Source organism: Melanotaenia boesemani, chromosome 14, assembly GCF_017639745.1.
Source record: "Melanotaenia boesemani isolate fMelBoe1 chromosome 14, fMelBoe1.pri, whole genome shotgun sequence".
NCBI classification, from domain to species: Eukaryota; Metazoa; Chordata; class Actinopteri; order Atheriniformes; family Melanotaeniidae; genus Melanotaenia; species Melanotaenia boesemani.
Window position 1 is genome coordinate 23,759,082 of NC_055695.1, and position 16,863 is coordinate 23,775,944.

General features: G+C 39.4%; 1 protein-coding gene across 2 annotated transcripts in view; it reads right to left on the minus strand.

The window, feature by feature from the left end:
* Window positions 1-8,311: 8,311 nt before the first annotated feature.
* The window catches only part of rgmd (RGM domain family, member D), a 57,261-nt gene continuing 48,709 nt past the window's right edge, over window positions 8,312-16,863 (minus strand). For both annotated transcript variants that reach the window (XM_042007017.1, XM_042007016.1), the window contains 3 exons: window positions 15,242-15,390; window positions 11,519-12,030; window positions 8,312-10,126 (listed from right to left, as the gene is read on the minus strand). In XM_042007017.1, the coding sequence (XP_041862951.1) occupies window positions 9,428-10,126; window positions 11,519-12,030; window positions 15,242-15,390 (1,360 nt within the window). In that variant the 3' untranslated portion in view covers window positions 8,312-9,427. The remainder of the gene's footprint in view (window positions 10,127-11,518; window positions 12,031-15,241; window positions 15,391-16,863) is intronic.

Here is a 16,863-nt window from a genome sequence, read left to right on the forward strand (position 1 = left end):
TGCCTTTTCTCATCATGAATTGCCAAATTATGCAAGCATATCCTCTGCAGTTCCTCATCAGACTTTAACGTGTGCCAGACTTCCTTAAAAATGTAGTCTTATAAATATGCTCATTTTCAGGAAATGCTTAGCCGAATGAAATATTTCATTTTGTGATATAGTGTACCGTTGTAGGAAGAGGGTCAGCTCAGGCTGTAATGATATACAATATAGATTTCCTGTGAAAAGGTTAGATTTCTTATATATTTGCCAGAAGACAGCTTCTTTCCCCTGGCAAGTTAATGTGAGTTTCCTCGCTGCTGTCAGGGCCAAGCAGCTTTAGGAAGCTGTGATATATGCCCTCCTTCCCCCAGGCCATACAGGGCCTTATAAACCCTGTCAAAATATCTTTTCTTGTGGGATTTCTACTTGAGAAGTTTTCTCTATTTTTTATTTATTTATTTATTTATTTTTGTTTCCTTTTTTTTAATTATTAAAATCAAATTAAATTTTCCCTTCGCTACAGCTTGAGTAAATCAAGTTAAAGATGCCAGCTGTGGCTGAAATGTAACAAGACTGAAAGATCTAAAGTTAATTCTGGACCAAATGCATTCAAAGCAATGAAGGTTTCTGGATGTAAACGGGTGCAGAAGCCTAAACATACATATCTACGATTAGCTTAAAAAAGTGTAATGGAAGTATATGAATGGCAAAAAAGAAGAAAAAAAAAAGGGGGGGGGCAGCCATCCCTGTAGTGTTCTCATTAAGTTGCATGTGGTTGAGCTAATTTTTTATCTCTAACATAGTTTTCACTTTTGCATCCATTTCTTAAATCATTTCTTCTTTTGATATTTATCATTCAGCCATGGTGCCCTTTCAATCTCTGAGCATGCTCAATGGGGGCCGGGAGGGTTAATGATTAAAGATTCTGGTACTGCTCGTATTAACAATAGAATTCTTTAACTATGGTTTGAATGCTAAGGATAGTAGCTTATTATAAATATGAAATCTGTATATTATGGAAAATCAGCACAGGACCTTTCTTTGGGTAAATGTGGGTTAGGGTTTTAAATGGGGAGGGAGTGGGAGGGGGGAGGGGGGCTTTATAAAGGTGTTAATTCTCTGGTTTCTCAGCACAAAGCGTACACAAACACTAAAACAGCAGCGTGGAGTCTGGGAGTAGACTTTACTGACATACAGGGCGCAAAAGGAGGAATCTCAGTACTATTCATTAAACCCGGGGGAGAAAATGCTGTTTACAGGTAGAGCTGTTTCTCTTTTTTCTTTTTCTTTATCTTTTTTTTTTTTTTTTTTTGAGAGCGCCACCTGTTTTTTGTGGCAGCATCAGTACAGCATGGATTAACTGACAGGGAAAGCAGTATCTTTTTATAAGAAAAAAAGGGAAAAAAAAAACTTTTAAAAATCTTATGTGTTCTGTATTAGCCTGAGAAACCAAACATTTTTCCCCTGTTGAAATTTCTTAATACTTGCTGCTTAGATTACTTCATAATAATGATTGATAATTTAATAATTTTATAATTAATTAATTGGTCAAGTATGATTATTTATTTATTTATTTATTTATTTATTTGTTTGTTTATTTATTTATTTATTTATTTGGTCATATTTTCTTTATTTTATGCTTATGGTAAGATAAAGATATGTAAAAAAAAAAAAAAAGAAATGCTTATTGGGGCTTTTCTCTCTTTCTCCTTTTTTTCCAATTTTACAATAAAAATTCAAACTGGATGTTTTGTTTCTCAAAGTTGTATTTATGCTGAATGGAGTGCTGAACCACAGAGTGAAGGAAGGGGGAGTCATTGCACAAAGAACTGCTCTCCCCCTACTGGCATCTCAAGGACCTTGAAATTTGCAGGGCGCAGAGGCTGCAACCTTTTCCAGCTCGCTACCTCAAAGCATGTCACTAACACCTTGTCCATGTGAAGTGATGAAGCTGTGACATGTGCAATAAGCTTCTAAAGGGTGACATCCTTTGTGACACCTTACTTTTAATGTTTTCTGAGGTGAATATAAAACACAAGGTAATGTTCTGCAGCTCTAACATCAGATAGAATTCTGCTTTAGTGATGAAGATGCTCATGGAAACTCATTGGGATGATTCTTGATTATCTGACGGCTTGGAGACTGAAAGCTTTACCAGTTAGCGGGTCACCTGATGAAATATGTGCAAGGTAATATATGATGGCAGCAGAGTACAAACTAAGGCAGAATATTAAGCATCAGACAACATTTGGTCAAAAAATGTCATAAAAACTTTGCAATGTAAAGGCAGTCTGAAAGGAAGTGTGCAATAAGTTTATTTTGCAAGGCAGGGAGCATTAGTCAAATTTACAAAACTGCTGCACTGCCTGGATGCCAGGAGCTAAATGTGATGCAACATCTGTTAACGATTGAATATCCTCTCCACATACATCTTGTAATCATCATCTTACATCAGGAGTCGATGCAACAAAAGCAGTAGCTGCGACAGAATTTTACAAATTCACAATTTGAAGAGTGTCAGTGTCAGATAGAGAAAAAAATGCAAGAGACAAAAAAAGTAGAGCCACTGGCTCATGAAATAAATTGTCCCATTTACAATAAAGTGTGGCTCTTGGTCAGTGTGCACGGCAGGCAGTTCATCTTTATTACAATCAGTTAATGAAAATCAATCCCCCTCCTGATAAACTCTTATCTCCACGGCCTTTGCGCACCCCTCGTGCCGGGAGATAATAAATTAGGGTAATATTGCCTTTGATGAGGGAGTGAATTGCAAATTATTGTAACTTTCCAAGATTTATGATGCAGATGCTTAATTTCCGAGCTGGGTTTTTCAGGGCGTCAGGGTGCCGGGGAGCCATTTGTTAAAAGTTTGGTGACACAGGCTCGTTAATAAAAATACACACTCAGACAACCAGGTGTTCTCAGCTGTTCTCAATGGTTACAGTAGCTGAGAAAACTGTGCTGAAATTGCAGGAACTGTGAGCTGGTAGGACATTCGTCTCCGACTACTATTTCACCTGTAATAGAGCATACATATGAAGAAGCAGAAACCCATGGGATGCAACATGTTTACTAAAGTAGCACTGTCAATCATGCAGCACCCCCATCCCCTTCCCTATCACACAAGCCAGGAGTGTATGATTTGATATGTAGGTCAATACCCATTCTGCAGTGAGCCAGTGGGTGAGATATGTCTGCTTGCTTGCTGTCACTCTGATTATTGAGGAGACACAGAAAGATTGAGTTGGTCAAGTATGAGAGGCCTGCAGCATTAGATAGCTGTATGATTGCTGCCACTAGATCCTAGAAGCCAACACACACACATTCTCACACACAAGGAGAAACTCGCTGAGAAATGAGAAACTTCTCACTCTTTGTTCCGCAGCAGTGACCCATGTAACAGGGTGCAATGTATGTGTATGTTGGACGTCTTCTATTCGGTGCAAGTGCATCATTAAGCAAAATGCTCCTGTAACAGAAGGTTGGGTTACGAGTCATCGGGAAGTGCAGTAATGATGCAAGGTGGATCATTTCAGGAGCAAACACAATCTCACAAGAACAGATGAATGAGTTTACAGCAATTGTTCACCAACATCTCATGCATCATTTAGCATCAATAAATCAAGCAAGTGTCTAAACTGTAAGAATGCATCTCATATAAGATGTTTCCACGCATACTGCTATCATTGTTCATCTATTACCTGTCATTTATGGAGTTTTCTTTCATGATAAAACCAAGCCATGAAAATTGTATCTAAGGCCTCTGGTTTCCACACAGACTTGCCATAAAAGTGAATTTAAGCCACCTGATTATCTTATACAAGAATCTCTCCTCATCAAGGCCGCCTCATTTTTGTCGAAGGCACAGCTTTCATTAAGACACCCATCAATCTATCTATTATCAATCAAGGAGAAGACTCACACACCACTATCTATTTATCTTGCCAAGTGCTTTATTATTATCAAATTAATTTCCCCATTGAGAATATCAATCACTCAAGCACTTTTTTTCTCAACTCATTAGCTTTGTAATTGTCCTTGTTTACAGGGGAAAGTCAGCACAGGATGGCCCAAAGAGGGAAGACAAACAATTTAAACAGGCTTGAACAGTTTCTTACAAGGCCTGGAGCTTCATGCTAAATCCTCCATGTTGCTACCCAAACGGGCTTCTGCTAAAGTCTCTGTGGCTCATTTTCTAGTTTAATTTTTTCATAAATGTGTTTTTACTGTCAATCAGCCTGGAAAAAAGAAAAAAAAAAGATTCCCAGTTTGAAATGTTCACAAGTTGTCAGAAAGCTCACTGCCTTTCAGCAGAGCCAGGGTGCTCTCACGATGAGTTATTATACAAGCTTTGCTGCCTGACAGTCCTGTCAGATGGCTGCATCACAGCGGCGAATGTGAAACACAAAATTTGGAGCTTATTATTTTTTTTTTAAATGATGAGGCCAATGAAAGGACATAAACAGTTTAGATGTCATTGTTACAGGCTATTAAAGATCATGAGATACTGATGTGCTTGGTAAAAGGGAGTCAGGTGGTGCGTTTATATCTATATGAAAGCACAATATATTTAGGAACAGGTATTTATAAGTAGCTATGTATGTTTATATTATCCATCAGCAGCAGAATTTTCTCTGTGATTAATACATGCTGCATGCAGTGTAATATGATTGCTACTTCTTACGTATTCACACAGCTTTCCGCTGTTTTGGAGGCTGAGTTATTTTCATATTTTAGATATAATTAGGTAGTTCAGTCCAGCGGTTGCGCCCCAGTGATCAGGCTCCACCAGAGGCTCGCAAGATAAATGGAACGTTGAGAGTTGAAACTATTTAAGTTGATCTTAATGAAATGAAAATGAAACGAAAAATACTTTATTTATCCCAGAGGGAAATTACAATGTTGTTGTAGTTTTTTTTTTTTTTTTAAAAAAAAAAAACAACAATAATAATTAGAAGAATTTAGTACTTCGTTCCGGAGGGCGATGGCTGCTGGCAGGAATTATCTGCGGTACCTTTCTGTCTTGCATTAGACTTGACGAAGCCTCACACTGAACACACCCTGTTGTTTCTTCACGGTGAGGATGTGAAGAATCGTTCATTATTTTCAGCAGCTTGAGCAGCATTCTTTTCTGGACAATCAGCTCCAGCAGCTCCACAGTTATTCTCCAGCACAGAACCAGCCTTATTGATCAGTTTGTTCAGTCTCTTTAAGTCTCTGGCTCTGATGCTGCTGCTCCAACAGATGGCTACAAAGCTGACTGCCCTTTCCAGAGCAGATATGCAGCATCTTGGTGCAGACATTAAATGATCTTAGCTTCTTTAAGAAGCAGAGTTTGCTCCGCCTCTTCTTGTAGATGCCTCTGTGTTGTATTTCCAGATGACAGGACTCCGAGTTGTATTGGAAGTCTGAAGTGTACAGTGTGAGGAGAAATGGTGAGAGTGCAGTCCCTTTTGGTGCTCCAATGCTGCTGACCACCATCTCAGACACACAACTTTTCAGTCTCACAAACTATGGTCGTTAAGAAGTCCAGGTAGTGGTGGAGGTATCCACCTGGAATTTATGGAGCTTCTCACATAACAGAGAAGGTTGAATTGTGTTAAAAGCACTTGGGAAATCAAAGAACATATCCTTAAAGTGCTGTCTTACTGGTCCATATGATAGTGGGCTCTCTAAAGCAGACAGATGATATACAACCCCAAGAACATAACAATAAGAAAACTTTAATGGGTCCTGAAAGGTGTTCACTAGCTTATTCAGGTAGGTGAGCCAATAACAGTCTCTCAAGGACTTCCATGATGTGAGATCTAAGGCCGACTGGTCTATAGTCGTTGGGTTCAGATGGTTGGGATTTTTAGGCACTGGAACAAGGCAGGCTGTTTGCCACAGCACAGGAACTATATTTTTCACTCAGGCTGGTGTTGAAAAGATGCCAAAGAATCCAACATAGTTGTTCTAAGCAGGGTTTCAGAAACCTGGGGCTGACACCATCTGAATCTGCAGCCTTGTTCCGGTTCAGTTTCTCCAGTTGTTTCTATCCTGACTGCAGGAGACAGATAGGCTTGAGGTTCAGTCAGAGGAGGTCAGTATCTGATGTGGAGGGAGATGAGGCTGTGTTAGGGTCCATGACTGAGCTGCAGGGTGACAGAGTGGAGGCATGACATTAAAGCTGTGGGCTAATGGAGGGTGTGTGGTGTGCTGGAGGCAGTGGGGGTATTGCTGAACGTTGTTCTGAACTGAACCTATTGAAGAACATGTTCAGCTCATTAGCTCTGTCCAGATCTCCATCAGTCTGATCCCTCTTTAACTTGAAGCCAGTTATCTTCTTCATTCCTGACCAATCACATCCTTCATGTTGTTCTGTTGGAGCTGGCTTTCTAACTTTTTCTGTAGTCCTCCTTGAACTTCTTTTATATTTCTTTAAAGTTTTTTTTGTAATCAAGGGATTATAACCGTGGAAGCTCCTCACTGTTCTTGTTGGGTCAGTGCTGTCCACACAGAAGTTGATATAATCTGTCATACAGCCATGGCACTGATGTCATCTCCATGTGGCTCACAGACGACATTCCAGTCTGTGGCCACAAGCACCTTCTCAGAGCATCTTCAGCTTCATTAGACCAGATTTCAATAGTCTGCGTGATGACTGGTTGCTGCCGAACGATGAGCTCGTAGGTGAAGGTGAGAAGAGCTAGATTATGGTCTGATCTCCCAAAAGGAGACAGGGCAGAGGCGCTGTATGCATTTTTAACATTTGCATAAAATTAGTCCAACATCTTATTTTCTCTGGTGGAGCAGCTGACAAAGGGTTGCAATGTTGGTAATGTTGCAGAGATGGAGACGTTGTTGAAATCTCCAGAGATCGCTATGAATCCGCTAACATGCTGTGATTGTACCCTAGCAATGACAGAGCTGAAGACATGACAAGCTGTGTCTGAGATAATGTAGACCGCTACTAGAATAACACAGGTCAACTCTCTGGGTAAATAATATGGACAAAAACTCACAGCTGACAGTTTTAATGTACCTTGTTCTTATTGCGGTCTGCATGTACAGCTGTGTAAAGACACATTAGAGTCCAGGATGCATTAGTGCAGTTATGTCTCATAATATAATGCTGCATTCCCTGCATTCTTCTTGAAACCTTGTTACCTAAAAATATTGCTGTTCTATATGCAATAATAACTGAATATGGTCTCAGGTGTTGAGTCAGACAAGATACTATTGGCATCACATATAAATACTAGGCGTATTCCTGATACAAAAAAACCCAAATTAGTTGTCTCAGGGTACCAATAAAGTCAGAATTCCTATGATTTATAAAGCCAAATCTACATTTAATGCAAGTTGTGATTTTATCTGAGTAGTAAATATAATTAAACATATAGGCAAATTACTGACAGAAATGTAGCTGAACATAAAGAAATAGAAGGAATTTAAGTGCATTAGATTTGCATCTAAGTGCAGTATTTGGGTGAATGGGCTTATTTCTATCACCCAGTTCCTTCCCATCTAACTATAACCTCACTCCCTCTCAATCTTCCTCCAACTTCCTCCTGATATTAAGAGTGAGGTGATGAAGTGACCCCGGAAAGACCTTATTTAGACTGTCTGAAATGTGCTTCACATGTGAGAGAATAAAAAAGAAGACATTTCATTGACTTTCTCCCATATCATGCAGCTCGCTGTCATGTCTTTAAAGAATTTGGATGAAGTGAGATTAAGTATTATTGCATGTGTGATGAAACATGCTGTCACCCTGAGTAATATCAAAATAAGTTACCTTTAACTCAGTCCAAAATATAAATTACATCCACATCTGCTGATTATGGAGTATTAATTCTTAATGTCTTTATAAAGAGTGGGCCCAAGCTTTCTTAATTGCATTTTTAATGGAAATTAAAACTGATCACAGCCCTCCGTCTAATCATGGCTGTCATTGTTCATATATTGTGCAAATATAATCACTGTGTGCCAATGTTGTTGACTCCAACCTGGTGTTAACCACTGAACAAATCCCATTTGGAGCCATGCAACACTCGGACAGACAAAAGCAAAGCCAGCAGCCAGCTCAGCACTCAAAAGTAACATTTACTCAGGGGACTGAGAACATACTGTGGAACCCTACAGCTACACAGCCAGCTTGTCAAAGCTGTCTTTGTGCTACCGGTTGTCAGGCCTTGTAGACTGAGGACACCACCAGGATACAAGCGGCATTGCAAGGACACAGCTGGTGAAAACAATGCTTCTGTAAAACACTGCTCATTTTGAAAATCCACATTTTTTGGATATCATCTTTAAATGAATAAATAAATAAAAGTAAATCACTTCATTAGAAATACAAAAATATTTTAAAACATTTATAATACGAAAAGCAGTAAGAAGACTAACAAAGAAGGGGGAATTATTGTAGTCTGGAGTGTCCACCACTTTAATACAGAAATGTAAAGATTCAGCTCAACACATATTAGTTTACTTTTCATACAATGACTCAAAATAACCTGCTAAACAACAAATGTAAAACATATTACAGTTAAAACATCTATACAGGCAAATGTACAAAATATAAAACACATATATACACTTTTTTTAATATATTATTATATAAAGATTTGTGTTTTTTTACCTTTAAAACTGGAAGCCAAACAGCTTGAAGAGGGAGTGTTTCGCAAAAATTGAAAACTGCTGAATATCACACTGACATCATTCTTTAAGGCTAGGTAGTTTTTACATACAGTTGTTGGATCCCGTGTATTCAATTTTCCAATTGCTTAAACAAATTACCATGATTAAAAAAAGGAAAAAAAAAAAAACACACTTGCTGCTAAAAACATTAAGTGCTATTGATATTACTGGATTATATAGGATCTAGAAGCCACCTTGCTCTAGATAAAATGTAAAAAAAAAAAATAAGCATAGATACTGTATGGAGTGATATTCAACTTCATACGCAGTGGAGTGTTTAAAGATTGTGCACATTTTCGGTAAAATATTTACAAAAATGATGCCATTTCGCTGCTTCACGGTTGGCATATACAACCCTGGGTTCAATTTCTTTTGGATTAGTCACAACTGTGTGCTGGAGACATGTTGAACGGGCCAGCTGAGCACATGATTGAACGCATACATGTTTTTGTTTAGTTTTTTTTTGTTTGTTTTTTTTATTTCTTTTAAATGATGCGATGCATGTACGAATCCACAGAAGATGCAACGTGGGAAAATTGTTCTGTCAAAAAGTGAAATCCTTCAAATGGAAGATAAAAAAAAAGAAGAAAAAAAAACAGTAAAGATTATAGATTCCCACCCCCCTTCGAAATAAAAATACAAATAGAAAATGTCTGTGCTCAAGTCACTCTTTCCTCAAGCTGGTAATGCTTCCATGTCCTGTCTGTGGCCATGCACCACATAAAAAAAAAAAAAAAAAATCATTTATATTTATTATTTTTTTTTACAACAGCAGCAGCATGAGTAGTAGGAGTGAGAGCAGGGAGCTGTTGGCTGCTATTGCAGCCAGCGTCTGTGACGTTCCTCGGTTGTAAACACGAGGAGTCCTTGGAGAATTCTGCTTCAGTTTACTAGGTGGCAGTGCCTTTAAATCCTCCAGGGCGCCGTAGGCCGCCATAGAGAACTCGGGATCTCCTGTCGTCAGTAAGTCAAACACACAGGACTGAAAGTACACGTCTTCCACCTGCAGAGTCTCTCTACACTTGGCCGTGGCTCTCTCCACTGTGTAGATCTGGTGGGGAGGCCGCAGTGGACCCAACTCCGTGTTGGTGCCTTGAAGGCGGGGCTGCTGGCTCTGGCGGCTCAGCGTGTGCTCTTTGATGAGCTCGTTGCGCGGGCAGCCGTGCAAGCACAGCTGCAGACCGCCGCTGTCCTCAGAAAAGTCCAGTGTGTCTTCTGGCATGCGAATGGCAAAGGTCAGATAGCTGCCCACACGTCGGATGATGATGGAGGTGCCAATGTAACGGGCCTGTATCTTCACCTGCCGCCCCACTCCGGAGCCGCCTCGCTCTGCGACGGTCAGGCTGCCGCTCTCGCCACCGCTCCGAGTCCCATCTTGAAAGGCCTGGGGCAGATCTTCCGTGGTGGCCTGGTACACCTTCTGATCTGTACATCCATGATACGACTTGAAGATTACGGTGATCTGAAACAGGGAAAAAGTAAAACTAGTTTAGAAGAAAAGATTTAAAGTGTTAGATTTACCCTACATCTAGCATTTTGTCAAAAAGGTAAGAAAAAAAAAAACAAAAAAAAAAACAACTAAAAATAATACATATTATAGCCACCAGGTGGCAGTAAGTAACAAATATTAACAGGTTGGGTCAGTTATATTGGTGAATCACACTGGTGTTTTTACAAAATGTAGATGCTATTTTCTGTCAGATATCAAATAAATTTATTCACAACTAAATTAGTTTAATAAAATGATCCCAAAAATCATCTACGTTTGCAATCCAAAACAAAAAATCATTGCCAAACATAAACACAACATATGATAATCTCCACCACTCTGCTTATACTGCTGTCATTTAGTCATAAATTCTGATTTACACTTCAGCAGAGCTTTGACAAATATGAGTTACCCTCCTTTTTTATCCTCCATATTTTGACAAAGCAGTGCCTGTGGTTACGTTTATACTTAAAGGGGAATACTGTATTTGATGGATGATTTCCGGTCTGAAGTCTGGCAGTAGAAAACAACTCCAAAAGTGGGATGTGGGCATGTGGGTGTTTAGCACGGATACACCTTTGCTACAAATCTTCAGTGGGCTGCATAACCAGATCTTTAAACCAGGTTTAAAACAATCAGTGATGTTTCTTTATAAAGAGAACGCAGCTTTTCACTGTTAAATCAAAGAAGAAAATAAAGAAGCAGCTTGATAAAGTAAACAGTGACTAAATATGCAACTTTCACTACTAAACAGATGTACAAAAAGGTTTCAAAAACAAAAAAAATAAACACAAAAACAGCCTACTTAATTAACAGAATCAAAAACTCTTTGTTGCTGGCCAATTATTCCTTTATTTTTCCAAATTATTCCATATTTACACAAAACGCTGAGAGTTAATTATTTGACCAGAGGGGTGAAAAAACATTCCAGCTCATGGCGGTGGAGGAAAATGTTCGAGTGAGCGTTAATCACTACCATATGACCACCCATGTGTTAAAGGTAAAGCACTCAAGCATGTCTGTGATTCAACACCACTGAAGGACTCCCCTCCTCTTTTCTTTTCCTCTCACAGATCTGAAGGAGCTCCAAGACACGAGGAATGCTGGAGACTAGAGAGGCACCATGGAATGACGATTAACTTCACATGTTTGATACTTTAAGGCGGCGCTTGAGCTAGCGAGCTAGCATGGAAAAAGCAGACTGCTTGTGTAGGCCGTTAGTTTCAAACTTACTGTCATGTGAGGGGTAGTTTCTGATCTGGACATGTGTGTCTGTGCCCATTTATGTATTAAAAGGCAAATGATAAGAGAAAGGAAGGTGACGCTGCAAACAGCTCAGAGGTAGAGAGTTACACTCGTCCTTACCTTGCTTGTTGCTGTTGCGCTGGAGCCTAGGACAACAGGTACATTGGTCACCTGCACCGACAGGAAGCGATTATCAATCAGAGGCCACGCCCCTTCCACTTTGCAGGTCTGAAACTCATCTCTGAAAGTCCGTAGGTGCGGGTCTCCGAATAATCCACAATGGGCGTACTTTTTCTGTTGGCCACCCGAGCCCGATACCAGAACCCGGTTCTCGTAATCGCAGAGCTCCGACACCGCTGGTCGAGACGTGCTGGGAACCTTGGCGGAGGAGGTGGGCCCATCGCTGGAGCAGTTGTGCTGAGAGAATAACTCCTTAATGCGAAAGACGGCTGAGTGGTAGACCAGGTCACCCCTGCAGCTCCGTGCCTGTCGCCGGGTGCACAGAGCATAGGCCCTCAGGGCAATGCAGTAGTCCACGTCTAGAGCCACATCCTCCTGGAGACCACTCGCTGGTGAGGTAGAAGTCACATACTCTGCATTGCAGCGCTGGATTCGACACTGCTGGCAGTGAGCTGGAGAACAAAAAGGATCAAGATGATCATGAACATTTGAATTGCAGCATTATGTTGCGATCACTTTGAAAACATTTGCCAAAAGAAAAATGACATTTTTCTAACATATTACCACCACTTTAAAAAGCGATGGATATCTAACAACATCAGCATTAATATTAGCATTAATGTATAGCGCTGCATGAAGAGGCAAATAACTTTTCCACTATCAAGTTTAGCACAATCAGGAGAGCATTAAAACCCAAACGTGTTAGCTCACAAGACCCCGATCACACACTGTGCTCCAGAATGAGTCAAAACTAATTTTGCTCATGCAGCCCTCACAGAAACAGCTTCACTAACTAATGTTAGATTGCCTGAGGGTGTTGAATGTGGTTTGGCTGTTGGTGAGATCATTGAAATCCATAACGTTACAATACATGTCAATGTAAGGCCAACGTATTGGGGCTGCTAACTCAAAGAGGATCCCAAGAAGAATATCAGTCACAATTGTTCAGGATGCCAACTGGAAGCTGGAAGGCAGCAGGGCAAAGAAGCCCAGCATGTGATTTTCAGCCTGAATTCTGGGATTCAGGTCAAGTAATTTCCCACAAATGGGTTATTTATTACAAAAGCAAATACAAAGAAGTTTAACTACTACTTTGAGAAATAAAGTGTGGATATTCATCATATTTATTTACATTTTATAGCAACTTTTGGATTTGATGTTTCTGTCTGTGCTGCCTGGGATACGACCTCCTGCTGTAAGGTAGAAATATTTCCATTTAAGATCAGGATGAGCCAGAATCTCCAAACACATAAATCACTTTTACTGCAAGACTGGGACCAAGTGCTCTCTAAATATTGCAACAGAATAATCTTCTGTTTACTCCAAAGTGCCATCTTATCTCCTAACAGCTTGGACAAAAACAACAAGATAAACATGGGAGATTTCAAGTCAGTGCACGTGAATATTTTCACAGTATTTCTTCCCATTCACACAAGTCTGGTGCAGTGAGAGAGCAGCAGATGATTAATCCATCTCACAGTCAGTGCACTTAAACACAAGCTCGGATGAATCTGAGATGGAGTGTGAGAGGTCAAGTTAGATGCATCCATCCTCTGAATTCCAGCCTTGTCTGCCCAGATTGACACTTACTGACAATCACTGTCTGCACAACAATCAACAACCACACATCTCCCTAAAGGGTCTTTACGTTCCACCACTTTAACAGCTACTAACAGTTGTGAAGAGGACGCTGTGGACAAGCTAAATGACCACACATCTAAATCAGTATATTTTAGATTAGTACATGTCAGTTAGATTAAGAGACAAAGAAAAAGTATTTGGTTTTTATTTCAAGGGTGCAAGCTAACATGAACTAAATACTCGTGCTTGGTGGTGGACGTCATATGGGGTTTTCAAGTGTTAATTATTTACTGTTCAGGTATACTGATGGCTTATATATAAGGCCAATATTTTTATTCATCTGATATTATACAGGGATTTTACAGAGTAAAAGTAGAAACAAAACTACTAAACTCAAACTTTCAGTTTATTTCAAAACTTAGAGTTTTTTTAATAAGTCAATAGAAACAGGTAATAAAAACTTTCCTACTTTGTGAAATAATCATTTACAGATGATGTAAAGTACTCAGTTAATGACAATCAAGTTAAAATGGGTTCATTTGCCAATCAGTTAAGACTATCACTATTCAATTTCTCCAGCAAAGATCATACAATACTAAAAAGAAGCAGCACTTCAATTACTTTTTATTTATAATATAACAAAATATTAGCTACAGACAAGTATATTCTTAACAAGTTTGGTACAGAATCTTAAACATTTCCACCACTTCAATTCATTCTAAGCCTTAAACAGTCTCAGTTTTTACAGTTTGCAGTTATACGGATATTTTCATGTCATACTGTAATGACTGAATTCTTATTTAAAATACATATATGCAAGTAATAGATAGATATAATGTATGCAAGAAGGGAAACGTGCACCAGCCAACTGCATTATAATAAAATGTGGTTGGAAGATTTAAAATATAAGGAGATAAGAATAACAAGAAGAAACCCTACCCTGGTTCTATCTTTTCTTTTCTTTTATATATATATATATATATATATATATATATATATATATATATATATATATATATATATATATATATATATATAAACTTTTTAGGGGGTATTCTTAATAAACATATAGTCAAAAAATTGCAAACTAAATTGTTTCGGGATTTCTTGCAGATTCGTCACATCGTCAGCTAAATACAAAACTTGTAAAAATAAAAATAAAAAAAATGAATACATATGTTTATCGTCACATAAAATAAGACAACATGGAAAATAAAACATTAATACTAATAAAAGCTTGACAGTCTAATCTCAAAAGTATCTCGGAATTTAGTGCAGATCCCCGATCTCAGGCTGAGATTAAGGAGCAGTTAACACGTTCAGAGGCCAAAAACTTGGACCCCCATGCATGGTGGCTAACAAAGTTAATAATGAATAGATGCAATGCCTTGGTCCTCTTAGCTCCCGCATCAACTACAACAGCAGAAGCTGGGTGGAAAAGTTACAACTACCAAGTAGCCGATTAGCGGTGGATGGTTGGTTTAAATAAAAGAAAATACACGCAAAAACTCAGTGGTTTTGTCCTAAGGTTAACTGCGGGTGCTGAATGCCAGTTGCTAGTGAGCTATGCTAGCTGTGGAAGCTAAGCCGTTATGTGCACATAAGTTGGTAAATGATTAACTACACCCATGCGTGTATGTGGTCGAAACGTAATAATTGTTAGCGGTTAGTGGCACACTGTTTAGCGTTGATGTGTGGTGTGACAAAAGTGGTAATTTTAATCTAAGAGAGGTCCGTAAAGTGCGTTCACTCGCGCAGCTCGGCTAGCAGGGATACAGGCGTTGCAATGCAGGCTGGAGGCTGGGATACCGAAGCAACAGGACATTAGTTACTTTGTCCCAGGGGAGGACGGGAAACTTTTGAAAACAGCTACTTTCCCCTTCATGTTAACTCTAAAAACATTTCAGACTTCGGGGAAGATATGCTTAAAATCTACAGTTAACTTTCAAAGCACACAACAGTAGGTTGGAAAAAAGAGTTAACTTTTCTATCTCCAACTCCATTCCGGTGAATGCGAGACACAGCTACGCACTGCATGCAGGACGGGAGTGGGGGAGCACGGATTTAAAAAGCACCACTTACCTGGTCGAAACAGCAGAGAAAGTAAAACCATCGTGAATGTGACACAGTCCCAAAGCTGCCGCTTAGCCGTGATTTGAGGTCCGCTTCTCCCCATACCAATCCATTCAGTTAGAATGGAGTTCCTCGACTGCTTCTCATTGACGCTGCGGCTGCGGGAAATCAGACAAAAATTCGTCTTTCTTCCCAAGCGCTGTCATTCAAAAGGGGCCCCTGTCTTCAGGGCGGCTCTACGAGGGAGGGGTCTAAAGTATAGACGGGGCCCAGAGGTGATTGCTGGCCAATGAAAGACTAATTATTCGCTAACCACTTGATATTTACATGTAGTGGCAATTACTGGAGATGAGGACAGTGGAGAAGTGAACAAAAGTGGGGCGGGTTGTGAAATCATGATTGCCCTGAATATAACAAGGAATCACAGTGTGGTAGTTATAATAGTTATACAACTGCATGTTTTCTTTACAAATCCCACACATCTGACCTAATATCAGTGTTATTTATTCAGAAGTTGTACTTTTTCACATCCAGAATGAAGACTTTGTGTGCAGCAGGCTTAAATATCCTATTTGGCTCCCCCTCCCCCATAAAGAACAAATGTTTGTGTGTTTTCAGCATCAAGCAGGATTTTGCCACCTGTTGTTTTCTCACTTGGGTCTCAGTGCTTAAATAATAGGCTTTTGATTGACAATTGTGAGTGCAAATGACCAGGCATAGCTCTTTTAGTTTATGTAGAAATTTTTATTCTATTTTATTTTGTGGTAATTATCCTGTCACTAAGGAATGAGAGAGTAAGAGAGTAAAAAAAAAAAAAACTGTTAAACCACCAGTTATTGTTGCATGTTTTTTTTTAAGTTTTGTTTTCCCAGGAAAAATAATATATTGTTTGCTTATATTTCTTCCAAAACTAAAAAAAAAAAAAAAAAAAAATCTGCATTTTTTTCTCTCTGCAAATCTCAGTGCACTACTAAATTTTCCATTACATTTTCAGTTAGCAACTGGTATGTTACTCTTTTTCCCTTTGTGGCCAAGTTTCCATCTCTCTCACTCCTTCAACGACACTGTCTTTCATTTGCACAGCTGCTGCGAGGCTGGACCATCTGCAAGGAACATAGACTCACCAGATTTCAGCCTTCTGGCTGAGACATGCTCTGATGTTTTTCTACCACACAAGTGAAGAATTTGAATGCACCAAATGATTACTGAATTAAATACTCATATTAAGTGAATCAATAATCCAAGTTTGTGTTTTTTTTTTTTTTTTTTTAATTAAAAGTTAAAGCTTTGTTTTGCTGCAGCTGAACCTTTTGGGTTGTGGGGGCCCCTCTGCACCTTCCTCCTGATTTTATGAGAGTGAACCCAGACAGTTATGGGATCACTGGTTTTTCTGTACACATGTAGACTTCTCTAGCTGTACAATTGTGCAATTCAGGTGGCCTGTCAGTCCGGTGAAAGGTCTTCACGGGCCTTCGTTGGAGTTGGGCTGATATGTATACATACACAGTGCAAGTAAAAATTCTGAACAAACCTACCCATATATGTTTATACTTATAGTAGACAGGAGGGGGATGAAGACAGCTCAGCCCAAGTGGAACATTGGGATTGTTCTGAGCTGCCAGAAGGGCCTC